At 37.6% G+C, this 16,113-nt stretch overlaps 1 protein-coding gene across 1 annotated transcript; it reads right to left on the bottom strand.

Moving 5' to 3' along the window:
• Positions 1-9,953: 9,953 nt before the first annotated feature.
• Positions 9,954-11,747, bottom strand: LOC141393093 (uncharacterized). Its single transcript, XM_073966042.1, has 2 exons — positions 10,720-11,747; positions 9,954-10,560 (listed from the first exon to the last, which is right to left on the bottom strand). Exon 1 carries the CDS (start codon positions 11,701-11,703, stop codon positions 10,792-10,794), a length of 912 nt encoding a protein of 303 aa, XP_073822143.1. The 5' UTR covers positions 11,704-11,747; the 3' UTR covers positions 9,954-10,560; positions 10,720-10,791.
• Positions 11,748-16,113: the final 4,366 nt, after the last annotated feature.

Below are 16,113 nucleotides of genomic sequence, written 5' to 3'. Positions count from 1 at the left end.
TCGGCCATTTTGAATTCTAAAAGAGTAGGAGTAGAAAATCTGTGATAGTATCGATTTTATCGATATTTTGAAACAGAAATATCGAAAAAATCGAATGGGGCCGATGTCGATAGTTTGCAAGCTCTATTAAGAACGACGAACAATGGTTCACAATCGTTTTTTCCTGGTCAAAACTCTGTAACTTTTGAACGGATAGAGACATTTTCATAATTCTTTTTGTGTTCGACAGATAGCACTAATTTCGGTCTAGCGGTTGCAGATCAATTCAAGGTCAAAGTTAAAAATTTGAGTTTTTCATATTTTGCATCAAAATATGAGTGTTTTTAAGTTTTTCATATGTTCTAACTATACAAAAAAATTATACCACAATTAGTCCGGTCAAAATAGACATGCGTATAAGGGGGAAATAGCAAAAATTCCCACAAAGCTGAATTTTGGTGGAGAGCTAGGGTTGGCCATTAGAAGCAACGTCCTAAAAGTCCCCATTGATGCCATGTGTGCAAAACAAGTTATTCGGGGTCAAAGGTCATTTTTGGAGGCATTATTCAGTTTTTTTAATTTTTCTCAAAAACGGTAATACTTAGCAAAAGCCCGATAAAGTAAAAGTTGTAGATTTAATAATTGTCTACAAGATTGGTCTTCATGATTCCTAAAAAAGACTTACCATTTTCGAGATATCTTGATCTAAAGGTCAAATAAACAATTAGCCGCGTAAGTACATTATGAGGCGAACCGGATAAAGTAACGACACTATGTGTTAGGTACTTCCGTAAGCTTTCAAACGATATCCACTTTGCAGTAATCGGTTCAGTAGAACCGGGTCTAACCCGGTTTTTAAATTTGTCCTTTCGGGTCTAATAACCGGCGAACCGGATCCGCAACCGTTGAAAATTATACATTTCCGTAATCAGCGCAACAAATCCTACCTTCGGACAAACCTTGAAAAATCGGAGAGTTTTCGTTGGCGTCGTTCCCGTTGGGCTTTCGATTATACATGTGGGTTAAATGGGCTATTTTTGCATACTCTAACATTGAATAAGATAGCTATAATTTCGCTCTTCAAGAAAATATATATATATATATATATATATATATATATATATATATATATATATATATATATATATATATATATATATATATATATTTTTGGGGGACAGACCCGATTACTTCGCTTATTTTAGCCGGTTCGTCTGAATATGTGCATATTTCCCTTATAAGTGCATAAAAATCATGTGTTTTTCAGAACAGCTATATCTCAAGAATGGTTCCTTCTAAGAAAAAAATTATAAGGGTCAAACTTGTAGATAATTTTTCTGTCTACAATATTTACTATAATCACTTTATGATTAGATCAACCGTTTTCAAAAAATAAATCCGAAAACCTAAAAACCCTTAAATTTTGACCTTTGACCCCGAATATTTTTTTTTTTTGCACACATGGGATCGATGGGGACGTTTAGGACGTTGCTTCTAATGGCAAACCCTAGTTCTCCACCAAAATTCAGCTTTGTGGGAATTTTTGCTATTTCAATGTCTATTTTGACCGGACTAAATAAAATATAACTTAAAACAAGTAAGAAAAATCTATAGTCGGACGGAGCCGACCATGGGATACCCTATACCACTCTCCACGGAACTTCTTTTCAATAATTGTGAAAATTTAATTATCAAATATCAGAGATGTAATGTATAATACTTATGACCAAAACCAAAAAGTTATCTAGCATGAAAAAACATTTTTGTAGCACACGGTGCTCTTGAATCAAATTTAAATGGAAGGTGCTTACACCTGGGTAGTTTTTGCGGATTCTGAAACTACAATGTTCATAGATGAGAAAAATCAAAAAGCAAAAAAAAATCGCCGGAGCGCTTTTGAAATAAATCGCGATTCAAGTTGACATTTTTATGGGTTGTTTAGGTTTTCACAAACAAATAACGGAATATATTAGGCTGTAACTCTGTTATCTGATCAAGCACACCAACATAATTGGCATCAATTGAAAGGTCAAGCGTTCCACTTTCAAGTATATCTCACTTGTCTGGAATGTCACTTCCAGGGATTAAGATATAAGCTGTATATTAAAAAATTTCACAATTTTCACACAAAAGTTTTGGTCCATTTAACCATCTAAATATTACCCGATCGCCATTTCAAATTGCAAGCTTCTCCATTGTGATATACTCTTACCTTTTTTAAAATTAAGCGTTGATCGGACTATTATTGAGACCTTCAGAGCCGCTAGAAAATTGAATAAATATTATGTTTTTGGTCCATTTCACCCGCTAAATATTTCACGATCATCACCAATAAGAATAGGGATCTATTCTGATCTGAACCCGACCTCCATTTCGTGACGATCGGTCCATAATTGCGGCCTGGAGTGTGTTCACAATTTATTATGGACAGACGGACTGACGGACGGACACACATCTCAAAATCGCTTTATCTCGTCGAGATATGAAGATTGGTATACCACATTGGGGATCTCCGACGAATGTTTCGCGGGGTTACATGAATTTTTACCAAAACAAACTTATAATACCCTTTTCCAAATTGTGGTATAGGGTATAAAAATTAAGTTCCAGTGTTTTATTTAGAAATGCACTTAAAACTAGGAAATAATTTGTCGCTTAGCCTCAATAAATATATCCTTTCTCATGATGGAATCTCTCAAATAAAATGCTTGCCGTTTAATTTTGCCACTATTTATATTTTAAATGCAAGCGTTTTATGTGAGGTCAAGTTATCGGTCCATGTTTTGGTATAGCCCCCATCTAACGGTTCCTCCCGATTTACGGTATATTCAGATATTTTGGCGTTTTAATTCACATTTCTAGACCGGATTAGCTATAATTTGATATATATGATTCTTAGTGGACAAAAAACTTATGTTCGAAAGAATTATGAACATAGGTCCATGTTTTGATATAGCCCCATATAACGGTACCTACCGATTTTCGGTATTTGACATTTGAAGTTCTTAGTGGTCACCACACCTCTCCACCAAAATTGTCTGAAATTTTGGGAAAATGCGTCTTTTGTTTGCAAGCAGGTCATGTTCGATTATGGGCTATATCGGTCCAATTTTTGGTATAGTCACCATATACATTTTCAGACCGATGTAGCTATAATTTGACATTTAGGGTTCTTAAGTGTAAATAAACTTATATAACAAAAGTTGTGGACATAGGTCCAGGTTTTGGTATAGCCCCCATATAACGGTATCCCCGATTTACGGCATTTTGACGTTTTAGCTACATTTTCAGACCGATTTAGCTATAAATTTACATTTAGGGTTCTTAAGTGTCAATAAACTTATTTAACAAAACTAGTGGGCATAGGTCCATGTTTTGGAATAGCCCCCATATAAGGTTGCCGCCAGGTATTTTGACGTTTTAAGTCACATTTCTAGACCGAATTAGCTATAATTTGATATATAGGGTTCTTAGTGACCAAAAAACTTATGTTCGAAAAAATTATGAACATAGGTCCATGTTTTGGTATAGCCCCACATAACGGTACCTCCCGATTTTCGGTATTTTGAGAATTTTACCTACAAGTTTTAACCGAATTATCTGTAATTTTAACCTTTTACATTTGAAATTCTTAGTGGTCACCACACCTCTCCACCAAAAATTGTCAAGAAAGGTCGATGTATTTATAAAGCCCCCCAAATAAAAGTACCTCCCGATTTTCAAGAATTTGATGATTTTAGCTACAATAGTAAACCGAAACTAGCAACATATAACGGTACCCCCAATTTTCAGTAATTTGGCAATTTTTGCTACAATTTTTAACCGAACTAACTGTAATTTGACATTTGAACGTTGTATTGGACACCACACATCTGCATCAAAAATTTTCAATATAGCCCCAATATAACCATACTTCCCGATTTTCGGTACTTTGATTTTACTTAAAATGTTCAACCGCACGTAGGTCCATGTTTTCGTATAGCCCCAAAACAAACCTCCCGATTTTCCGTACCTTAGCTCTATTTTTTGGACGAACTTTTTGTAATTTGAAATTTAAAAGCCAACAAAAACTCTGCAACAAAAATTGTTCATTTAAGTTCATATTTTCGTATAGGCCACATACCTCCGAACTAGGTGTTAGTGACATTTGAAGTTCCCACGTTGTGTGCCGATTTTCGGTATTTTGAGGATTCTAGCTACAATTTTTTACCGAATTAGGAGTTATTTGACATTAAAGGCTCCTATCGAAAACTGTCAACATAGGTCCATGTTTTATTATAACCCCTATCTAACGGTACCTCCCAACTTCTAGCCCACCAAAAATTGTCAACATACATAGTTAGATATAGGCACCACAAAAAAGGGCCTACCGAATGAAACATTTTATGTACATTATCTGACATTTTAACGTACCCACTTAAAGTTGGGGACAGGAATGAAAACTAATTATTCCATTTTAGTTAAGAATATTTTATGGTGGAGGGTATGAAAAGTTCGGCCCGGCCGAACTTAACGCTTTTTTACTTGTTAGGTTTTCGGATACTATCTTAAAAATGGTGGGGCTAATCAAATATTTGGTGTTTATAATTTTTTCCTAGAATGAACCGTTCTCGAAATATGGCGGTTCTAAAAACCACATCATTTTTATGCACTTATAAGGCTTACTTCTTCACATGTGTAATTTGACACTTATATCACGATATCTCAAAAATGGTGACTCCTATTGAAAAGTCATAAAGATCATTCTTGAATTTTTTAAGTCTACAAAAATTTTTACGCCTTCAACTTTTACTTTAGTCGATTTCTGATAGGTCTTTCCGTTTTTGAGAAAAATCGAAAAACTGAAAAGGGCCTCCAAAAAATTACCTTTGACCCTGAAACACATATACATACTTCTAATGGCTTTCCTCCAAAATTCAGTTTTGTGGGAATTTTTACTATATCTCCCTTATACGCATGTCTATTTTGACGGGACTAATTATGGAGGGTATAAAAATCATTTCATAGTGATAAATAGAAACATTTCCAAAGTTCCCATAACATTAAGTTAAACATTTCATTAAAAGACTATTATATATTCTCCAATATTTAATTGTAAATGGTAAACGAGGAGGGCTGACATCATTAATGTAGGGAAAAATCCCCAACGAAAAAATAACATTAAAATGTTGATAGTTTTTACTCGGATGTCATAAAATGCTCATTTTACATCATTATTTCAAACAATCACTTCTCTTTTTATTGCAAATGACTTCCAAAATAACAAAAATCGTTCATGGATATGAATAATATAAAATTGCTTTTGTTTGATTCGTCATTTTACCGACAGTAAATGTATGTACTTACGATGCTTACAATTTTCAGTTTTATTCGTCTTGCTTTAATATTGGAGACTATCACTTCATAATTAGATATCAAATAAAGCAATAAAAACATTCTTATTATTGATCATTAAGCATTTGTGTCTAATAATATATATTGAAACACACTTTTCAAAAATGTAAGAGACTAAATATGATAAATATAAAATTTCCTTTACAATTCCATTGAAAAAAATTAAAACATTTTTTGCGAGCACATCCGCTATTTTTGGTATAAAAAAATCGAGGTTTGAGGTTATTTCCTTAAAAGAAAAAATATTTAAAAATTCATTTTGTTTTGTAATAAGTAAATGTATCTATAAATCATTAACAGCATTTAATATTAATCCGTAGATGATTAAATATTTGCTAAATTTATTTTTCGCGGAAAATCAAAAAATAGTTAAGAAATCTTGGAGTAAATTTTATTTATTCTCACTCGGAGCCCATTAAAATCTTGAAAATTAAATTAACAATTAAGAACTAGAGCTGGAAAACCATTGATGGAAATATCGATATTATCGATACTTAATTTTTTACGCCAATATAGACGAATAGTTTTTTATATCGATAATATTGGCCATTTTGACATCACTAAAGAAAAGCCATAGAAGAAATAGCCACAAATTTGTATACCCTCAGCCTTTAAGCTGACGAGGGCATATACACTTTGATACGGCCAAAAATGTGCCTCATCGAAATAAAGGTTTTAGACCTCAAGTATTTTAGGACGAAATTCGTTTTAGACTATTTGGAGGCGATTTGGCATTTAGAGTCCGTCCGTGTGTCTGGCTGGTGATCACGATAACTCTCGAACGGATCAAGCGATTCGAATCAATTTTTGCATTTAGTATTATTTTGCCCAAAATTAGTTTAAATGTGTGTTCACTATCTATCAATGTCATATGAGATGTCAAATTTGGTACATGTGAATGTTGTACACATAGTGTAACCACTATGAAAATGTTCATCTATCAGAATGATGTGGCAACTCATATCTATCTATATTTTTCATTTAGGGAGCGCTCTATTCGGCTATGTATTTTCGTATGCAGTTGAGAAATAAATTGTTGGAAGAAAACAATTTTACCAACAAATTAAGAAAATAGGTAAAGAAAACAAAAATGTGAGTGTGATTGAAGTTTTTAACAAAATAAATTGTGTTTGTTGCTTAATTTTATTTTGTAGTCATACGAAATTGTATGCTAGTGTGAACGCAAAAACTAAAAGTGGTATGGACTTTGACATACATAAAGGATGTCGAATGGATAACAGAAGTTACAGTTCATATGACATTGATAGATAGTCTAAACACCCCTTAAGTTCGAATATGAGCCATATCAGTCCAATTCTTCGAGTACCTACCTCACAAAAGTTCAAAATTTTAGTGTAAAATGGTGTGAACGATAACTATCGAAGAGATCAATAGATTTCTTCCAAACTTTGCGCATCGTATTATTCCTTCCAATATAAAGATCGGCTTCGAATATGGATTATCACGGCTTTGTTTTTTTAAGTCACTGTAAACAGCACAACACATGGTCGTATGTCAAACTGTCCTGAGTACGCTTACTAGGCGTTTACACACATACAGTATTGGCAAGTCATTAGCAAAAGTTACAAACCATTTTCACCAATACATTCATACTTTTCTCTATACATATTTAAAATTTATAAATGTATTTGTGAAAAAGGTTTGTATTTTTGCTATAGGTTAGGTTAGGTTAGGTTGAAAAGAGGGGCGAATATAAGAATCGCCACATGCCCGTATGGGGCATACACTTAAGCCAGTATAGGCCTGTTGTGCGCTCTAATTTCGGAAGCCTAAGGGGAATAAATTTTTTATTGCTTAATTTATTGAAAAGAAAATAAATTTATCAGTTAAGAAATTCTGTGCCATTGACATAATCTCTTAAGTTTTTGAACTCGCTTGCCCTAATTTGGTGGAGTTCTGGTATAGTGTTATTTCCTAGAAATTGGTTTCTTAGCGTCGCGAAGGCTGGGCAATGACAGAGATAGTGTTCCAACGTTTCGTCGTCCTCTCCGCATGCTCTGCATTCGCTGCTTTCTGCACAACCGATTTTGTGCAGGTGTGCTTGTAGCCCTAGGTGTCCTGTAAAGATGCCTGTCAGTCTACTAATGTCTTTTTTACTCATTTGCAGGAGTTCCTTTGTTTTATCCTGGTCTGGGTTTCCCCAGAGGATTTTTGTATTTTTCCCTTTCTCTTCAGTGTTCCAGAGGGATGTATGGGCGTTTTCTGCCCATGCTTTTAACTCTAGACGCGTCGCTTTTAAAGGCTTAGCATTATCTAGGCTTATCGTAGCTTGCTCTCTGGCTTGCCTTGCCAAGGAGTTGGCTATCTCGTTACCCCTAATCCCTTTATGTCCTGGTACCCATATAATGTTAACAGAACCATGGTGGGAGTAGTCGTTGATTGATTTTTTACACTGCAGGACAGTTTTTGATTTCACCGTCTTGCTTGTTATTGCTTTAATTGCTGCTTTACTGTCCGTTAGGATGTTTACAGTGATTGGCCTTGTGTTAGCTTTAAACCAGTTCAGACACTCTGTGATCGCTCGGATTTCGGCCTGTAGGATCGTATTATGATCCGGCAGTCGAAGGGAGATTCTAGTTTCCTGGTCTTCGATATATAGACCCAGACCCGTTCTCCCCCCTAGAACGGCCCCATCTGTGAACCCACAGCTTCCAGTTGGCATCCGTTCTAGGGTTCCATCGATCCACATGTCCCTGTCTGGTATTAAAATTTCACACAAGGCGGATTCAATTGTTTCAGGTATACGGTCTGATACAATATGATCTATTGACTCACCCGTTGTAACCTGTAATATATTTTGGTGGTATGTTTGGTGGTCTCTTACGATCCACTCGCTCATCGACTTAAGTCTTATAGCTGCGATGGCTGCCTCATACCTTACCTGAATTTCTATTGGGTGGACAAATAAAATTGTCTCTAAAGCCCTAGTTGGTGTAGTCCTCATTGCCCCGCTAATACTTAAGCAGCACGTTCTTTGGACTTTTTGCAGTACTTTTACGTTGCATTTCTTGTCCGTAGCTGTCCACCATACCACAGAAGCGTAAGTTAGAATCGGTCTAATTACGCTTCTGTATAACCAGTGTGTCATCCTAGGATTGAAACCCCATTTTGAGCCTATAGCTCTTCTGCAGGTTGACCAACATCTGTGGGCTTTATTAGCCCTTTCCTGAATATGGTCTCTCCATTTAAGTTTCCTGTCTAGAATTACTCCCAGGTACTTAATTGTTGGAGAAATGTTTATCATCTTATCTAGGAAAACGGGTTCTTCGTAAGCTCCTATTTTCGTTTTCCTAGTGAATAGACATAATTCTGTTTTTTCCGGGTTGACATTTAGACCTCTCGGTCTAGCCCAGTTGTATGCTATTTTTAGAGCCGTTTCGGCCCTTCTACAGAGTATATTTGGATTCTTTCCCCTAAGAAGTATTATAACGTCGTCTGCATAGCAGATGGGTTCAAATCCTTCGTCGGTTAAGTTCCTTAGTAGACTATTTATGGTGGTAACCCATAGGAGAGGTGATAGTATTCCTCCCTGTGGCGTCCCCTGACCAACTTTGTCTCTTTTTGTTACGTCTTGTAGCGCGCAGCTTATCCATCTATTCCTTAGCATGTGGTCTATCCAGTGCCTCAAGGCCCGGTTTACCTGAAACTCGTCTAAGGAGTGGATTAGCGTTTCGGTGCTGACGTTGTTGAACGCTCCTTCGATGTCGATGCAAACTGCGAGAGTATACAATTTCATCTCGAAGGTTCTCTCTATGTGGTGTACTACCTCATGTAATGCGGTTTCCACTGATCTACCTTTTACGTATGCATGTTGTTTGTACTTGAGCATATCGTTAGGGATGTTACTCTTTATCATGGTGTCGACCGTCCGTTCCATTGTTTTGAGTAAGAATGAAGTTAAACTTATCGGACGATAAGATTTTGGTATTGCATAACTTGACTTGCCGGGCTTGGGAATGAATACTACCCTTGCCTCTTGCCAGGCCAATGGAGTATACGCAAAGTTTAAGCAAGCATTGAAAATCTCGACCAGATTGGACGAAATATAGTCCACTTCCCTTTGAAGTAAGGCTGGGAAAATCTGGTCTGGTCCCGCTGCTTTGTATGGTGAGAAGCTCATTATTGCTTCTTTAATCATCAAGTTGTTGATTTTTGGTGCTTCTTCTGATGCATAAGCTATCTCCATCGGTGACACCGTATGTGCCGTAGTACTCGACGGGAAGTGCGTTCTTATCAGAAGGCTTAGAGTTTCCTCGGCTGTTTCCATCTTTTTACCCGTCTCATCAACCAGAAGCTCGGGTTGTGAGTGAGTTTTAGATAGAAACTTTTTAATTTTAGGGACGTCATTCACGCTATCTACCTGTTCACAAAAAAGCTTCCAGGAGTTCCGTTTGGCGTTTCTTGTCATTTTGTTGTATTCTTTTAGTTTTGTTTGGTAGTTGTCCCAGAATACAGCTGCTTTTTTACGTTTTGCCCTATTGTAAAGTCTTCGGACCTCTTTGCCTTTGTTACGAATTTCCCCTGTCATCCAGGGTTTTTCGTAGGCAGATTTCCTCTCTCGAAGTGGACAACTTTCTTCGAAAGACCTTACTAGAGCCTCTGTTAGTTTATTGACATTCCTATCAATATCTTCTTTGCTTAGGCAAACCTCAACTTCTTGCCCTAGTCTATCTTTAACTTGTTTTCCGAATTTAGCCCAATTAGTTTTGGATTTATTTCGGAAAGTTATCGGATTCGGCGGTGGCCTTGATATTTTAAACCTAATATACCTATGGTCAGAGAAGGAGTGTTCCTTTGAAACTCTCCACTCATGTACCTCGTTTATTAGATTTTCTGAACATATTGTTACATCTAATACTTCCTCCCTAACTCTGTTAACAAAGGTTGGTGTATTTCCTATGTTAAGGGTTATCAGGTCGTTAGTATTCAAAAATTCTAGAAGGGCTTGACCCCTCTTGTTAGTATTAGTACTACCCCACGAAATGTGGTGAGAGTTAGCATCGCTACCTACTAGTACTTCGTTACCTGTTTGCTTGATTTTCCTCACCAGTTGCTGTAGCTCCGACGAAGGTGGTAATGTCGGCGAGTCGAACGGCAGGTAGATTGATGCGAGGTATATATTACCATTCCCTTGCTTCAACACTGTGGCGTCCGAGGTTGACAACTCTGGGGAGAAAAGAAAGCATAAGTTTTTATGGCATATAATACAGGTCCTCGGTCGGTTTCCTGTATTAGCGTAAAAGAGTTGGTAATTAATGTGGTTTAGTCCGGAAACCTTGTTCTTTACGGTCCAAGGTTCCTGGATTAAACCGATGTGTATTTTACCTTTGTTTATTTTATCCATCAGGGCTTGAGTTGCCGTTTCGCTCCGATGGAGGTTTATCTGGATGACCTCAATCATGAGTCATCCAGTAATCGTGCTTCTTGGGAGTCGCTGATGGCTTCGACCCCCTCTTCGGAATTGCTCGGTGGTTTGTCCTCCTTGCTGGTTTGGTGGGCATCCTCTTCTTCTTCCCCGACTCGTGCCCTTCCAACTTTAAAGGTGACTGCATTACAGATGTAGTACGCCTTACCCTTTGTCTTTGTAAGACTGGATAGTGAGAGGTCGTCAATTCCAACCACAAGGAGAGTGCCATCCTCTTTCTCCTCCCTGTGGAAGACTTCCCACCTCTTCACTTCCAAGGTCTCATTTTGCTTGCCAAAGACCTCGAGCATGCGTTCTGTCTCGAACTTGCAGCCATACCCTTTGACGTAAACCGTCGCTTTAGTCAGATGAGGTATCTCGTCCTTCCTCACCAGCTTCAATTTTCCGCCTTCCCAAGGAGTTGTCACACTGTTGATGACTTCCTCGAGAGCGGCCGGGTTCGCGTGCGGTCCCAAGTGGTATACTAAAAGGTCCCCTTTGAGCTCGCTGCTGACTATTTTTATTGGCCCACTCTTTAGAATGTGTTCCAGTATTTTATCGCTGACCATATTTTCGATGGCCTGCTGGTGTTCTTTAGGTAATCTGCCGGACCCTCTACTGGTATCGATCACTGCATAGCACCTCTCGTCCCTGTAGTTCTTCCTGGCCACCTTGGCGTAAGTAGATGGCGGCTCCGAGCCAGTCTCTGCGCCCATCTTCCTCTTCTGGAAGGCCCTGGGCTTCTTATCAGAGCCCTTGGTACTTCCAGAGGATTCCGCGGTCGCGCTCACCTTCTTCGTGCCCGAGCACTCCTTTTCGCCCTCCGTCGAAGGGTTCTTTGGGCAGTCTCCTTCGCGTGGGTTTTGAGAGGAATTGCTTGGGGCATTTGATGGTGGGAAGCTCATTTTCTTCTTACTTGGTTTGGCGGTATTTTCTTCCTCTGGAGATCTAATCCTCTTCGCCGCTTCCGAGGAAGCGGAGGGATTGTTGATCTCTTTTGGTGCGGCCCGCTGTTTTTTGTTTAGCTGTGCCTGGATCCTCTGGTACCTACGTCTCTGGGCTCCAGTCCACCGAACTTTTTTCTCCGTTGTAAGTTTAGATATGCTTTCGCTTACCTCTTCTACCATCTTGTGGACCTCCTCGTTAACGGGCTTCTCCACAACGGTGGTGTTGATTTTGCAACTGCTGTCTGATTCGGAGTCAGGGTCGCTCCCATCCTCGGATGGCTGGGTCCAGATTAAACTCCCCCTTCGCTTCCCTTTCTCCTCATCTTTTTTACCTTTCGGTTGCGTGCTTGTAGCAGTACCGTCGACCACAGATGCCAAGGCACCCACATCTGTGGGAGATGTTTGCTCACGATCGCTTGATGACGACGAGGTGTGACTCGCAGGCAGATCACTATTCCCCGCCGGTACTGGGTTATTTAGGCCCTGCACCGTAACTTTTATTCTTTCTTTGTCCTCCATGTTTGTTTTTTGTTTTAGGGGAACACCCCCGTAGTCAGTTTTTTGTCCGCGGGAACCTCAGAGGTTCCAGAGGTAGGTGGTCGTGCCACTCCACCCTAGACGGGTCATGTCACAAGTGATTTCCCTCGTAAATGATAGAGTAGCCCGACCATCCACCTCCCCCTATCCGCCGGTGGGGACGCGCCCGGTAGGAGAACTGACAAACACCCTTGCTAATACTGGCATTTGTAAACGCAGGGTTAGGCTAAAATTTTCACACTTTCCAAAAAATGTCAAATGATTGGCCACACTGCGTGTTACTTAGGCCGCAAACTTTTCTAATTCGCCTCGTATTTCACTGACATGCGAAATGTAGACAAACCAAATTTGTCGGCCATTTTGAATTCTAAATAAATAGGAGTAGAAAATTTGTGATAGTATCGATTTTATCTATATTTTGAAACAGAAATATCGAAAAAATCGAATGGGGCCGATGTCGATAGATTTCCAGCTCTTTTAAGAACGACGAGCTGTGGTTCACAATCGTTTTTTCCTGGTCAAAACAATGTAACTTTTGAACGGATAGAGATATTTTTATACCCTCCACCATAGTATGGAGGGTATATTAAGTTTGTTTTTCCGTTTGTAACGCATTGAAATACTCATTTGCGACCCTATAAAGTATATATATATATACGGGTGCCACCGTGGTGCAATGGTATGCACACCCGCCTTGCACGCTGAAGGTCGTAGGTTCGATTCCCCGGCCAGCCAACATCAAAATTTTCAACGGTGGCAAAATACCCCTCAGTAATGTTGGCGACATTTCCTGAGTATTTCAGCCTTGAAAAACTTCTCTATAAGTGGTGTCTTAGGACACGCCGTTCGGACTCGGCGATAAACAGTAGGTCCCATATCATTGAGCTAATATGAATCGGGGTGCACTCATTGATATGAGAGAAGTCTCCCTTGTCCCTTATGGGATGTTTGTGGAACAATTATATTATATATATATATATATATATTATATATTATATTATAAAGTATATATATTCTTGATCAGGGTAAAATTCTGAGTCGATCTGTGCAGGTCCATCGGTCCGTCCGTCCGTCTGTGGTAATCACTCTATCATCCACAAAAATGGAGATAGGACGCTGAAATTTTGGGAAAATGCGTCTTATGTTTGCAGGCAGGTCAAGTTCGATGATGGGCTATATCGGTCCAGGTTTTGGTATAGCCCCCACATAACGGTACCCCCGATTTACGGTATTTTGACGTTTTTAGCTACATTTTCAGACCGATTTAGCTATAAATTGACATTTAGGGTTCTTAGTGACCAAAAAACTTATATTCGAAATAATTATGAACGTAGGTCCATGTTTTGGTATAGCCCATATTTTGAGAATTTTACCTAAAAATTTTAACCGAATTATCTGTAATTTGAACATTTGAATTTCTTAGCGGTCACCACACCTCTCTATCAAAAATTGTCAAGAAAGGTCGATGTATTGATAAAGCTCCCATATAAAATACCTCCCGATTTTCAGTAATTTGATGATTTTAGCTACAATATTAAACCGAACTAGCAGTAATTTGACATTTGAAGTTCTTAGTGGTCACAACACCTCTCCATAAAAAATTGTCAACATAGGTCCATGTTCGGATATAGCTCCCATATAACGGTACCTCCCAATTTTCAGTAATTTTGCAATTTTAGCTAAAATTTTTAACCGAACTAACTGCAATTTGACATTTGAAGGTTGTAGTGGTCACCACACATCTGCATCAACAATTTTCAACATAGCCCCAATATAACGATTCTTCCCTATTTTCGGTACTTTGAGCATTTTACTTAAAACGTTTAACCACGTTTTGGTATAGCCCCAAAACAAACCTCCCGATTTTCCGTACCTTAGCTTTATTTTTTGGACGAACTTTCTGTAATTTGAAATCTAAAAGCCAACAAAAATTCTGCAACAAAAATTGTCCATTTAAGTTCATATTTTCGTATAGCCCATATACCTCCGAACTAGCCGTTAATGACATTTGAAGTTCCCACGTTATGTGTCGATTTTCGGTATTTTGAGGATTCTAGCTACAATTTTTAACCGAATTAGGAGTTTTTTGACATTAAAGGCTCCCATCAAAAATTGTCAACATAGGTCCATGTTTTATTATAACCCCTATATAACGGTACCTCCCAATTTCTCGCCCACCAAAAATTGTCAACATACATAGTTAGATATAGGCACCATAAAAAAGGGCCTCCCGAATGAAGCATTTTATGTACATTATCTGATATTTTAACGTACCCACTTAAAGTTGGGGACAGGAATGAAAACTAATTATTCCATTTTAGTTCAAAATATTTTATGGTGGAGGGTATGAAAAGTTCGGCCGGCCGAACTTAACGCTTTTTTACTTGTGATAATTCATTTTGTGTTCGACAGATAGCACTAAATTCGGTCTAGCGGTTGCAGATCAATTCAAGGTCATAGTTAAAAATTTGAGTTTTTTCATATTTTTCATCAAAATATGAGTGTTTTAAAGTTTTTCATATGTTCTAACTATACAAAAAAATTATACCATAATAAAATATAACTTAAAAAATTAAGTTTCAGTGTTTTATTTAGAAATGCACTTAAAACTAGGAAATAATTTGTCGCTTAGCCTCAATAAATATATTCTTTCTCATGATGGAATCTCTCAAATAAAACGCTTGCCGTTTAATTTTGCCACCATTTATATTTTAAATGCAAGCTTTTATTTGAGAGATTCCATCATGAGAAAGAATATATTTATTGAGGCTAAGCGACAAATTATTTCCTAGATTTAAGTGCATTTCTAAATAAAACACTGAAACTTATTTTTTAAATTATATTTTATTTTTAACTTTTTATTAAATAAATTTTTTTGACCACTGAGAACAAAATTATAGTCAATTTAGGCCGAAAATTTAGATAAAAACTTTAAAATGCCTGAAATCGTGTAGTACCGTTATTAAAGGCTATACCAAAACCTGAACTTATGTCCATAATTTTTTGTGGGGAAGTTTCTGTACCACTGGGGACTCCAAATGCGAAGTTACAACCAATTCAAAATGAAGATAAAATCCTCATAATATTTAAAATCGGGTGGTATCGCTATAATGGGGCTATACCAAAACCTGGACCTATGTTTACAATCTTTGGTGGGGAAATGTCTGTATCATTGGAAATGCCAAATGACAGCTAATTCGGGCAAAAATGAAGATAAAATGCTCAAACATGAAATCGGGTGGTACCGCTATATGGGGGCTGTAGGAAAAATTGGGCCCATATTCATATATTGTCATCCAAATCTGAAAAGTGTGCAAAAGTTTAGTCCGATTGGTCAACTGCAACTGTGTCAAAATTGAGTTACCAGATTTGAAATGCAATTTAAATCAAACACCGTAAAAACACTGTAAAAATTGTAAGAATGGACCAATATTGGTTTTGATTTCATATTCATTAATTGTAATCCAAATCTGAAAAGAGTGCAATTTTAGTCCGATTGGTCAACTGCAACTGTGTCAAAATTGAGTTACCAGATATGAAATGCAATTTAAATAAACACCGTTAAAACACTATAAAATGGACCAATATTGGTTTTGAATCCGCATTCATGTATTGTAATCTAACTCTGAACAGTGTGTAAAGTTTCAGTTCGATTGGTCAACTGCAACTGTGTTAAAAATGAGTTACCAGATTTGAACTAAACGGACCAAAGCAAGTTAAATAAAACACTGTAAAAATACAAAAAATTAAAACGGTCCACTAAACTTGGAATTTCACTAAAATTTAGTACCTGAATAAAAAAATAATTCACTTCGTGTAGACGCTTCCAAA

The sequence above is a fragment of the Musca autumnalis genome, unplaced genomic scaffold, assembly GCF_047663935.1.
Source record: "Musca autumnalis isolate F117 unplaced genomic scaffold, ASM4766393v1 scaffold_2, whole genome shotgun sequence".
Taxonomy (NCBI): domain Eukaryota; kingdom Metazoa; phylum Arthropoda; class Insecta; order Diptera; family Muscidae; genus Musca; species Musca autumnalis.
The sequence above is the reverse complement of the archived record's forward strand: the minus strand, read 5'-3'. Positions and strand labels throughout refer to the sequence as shown.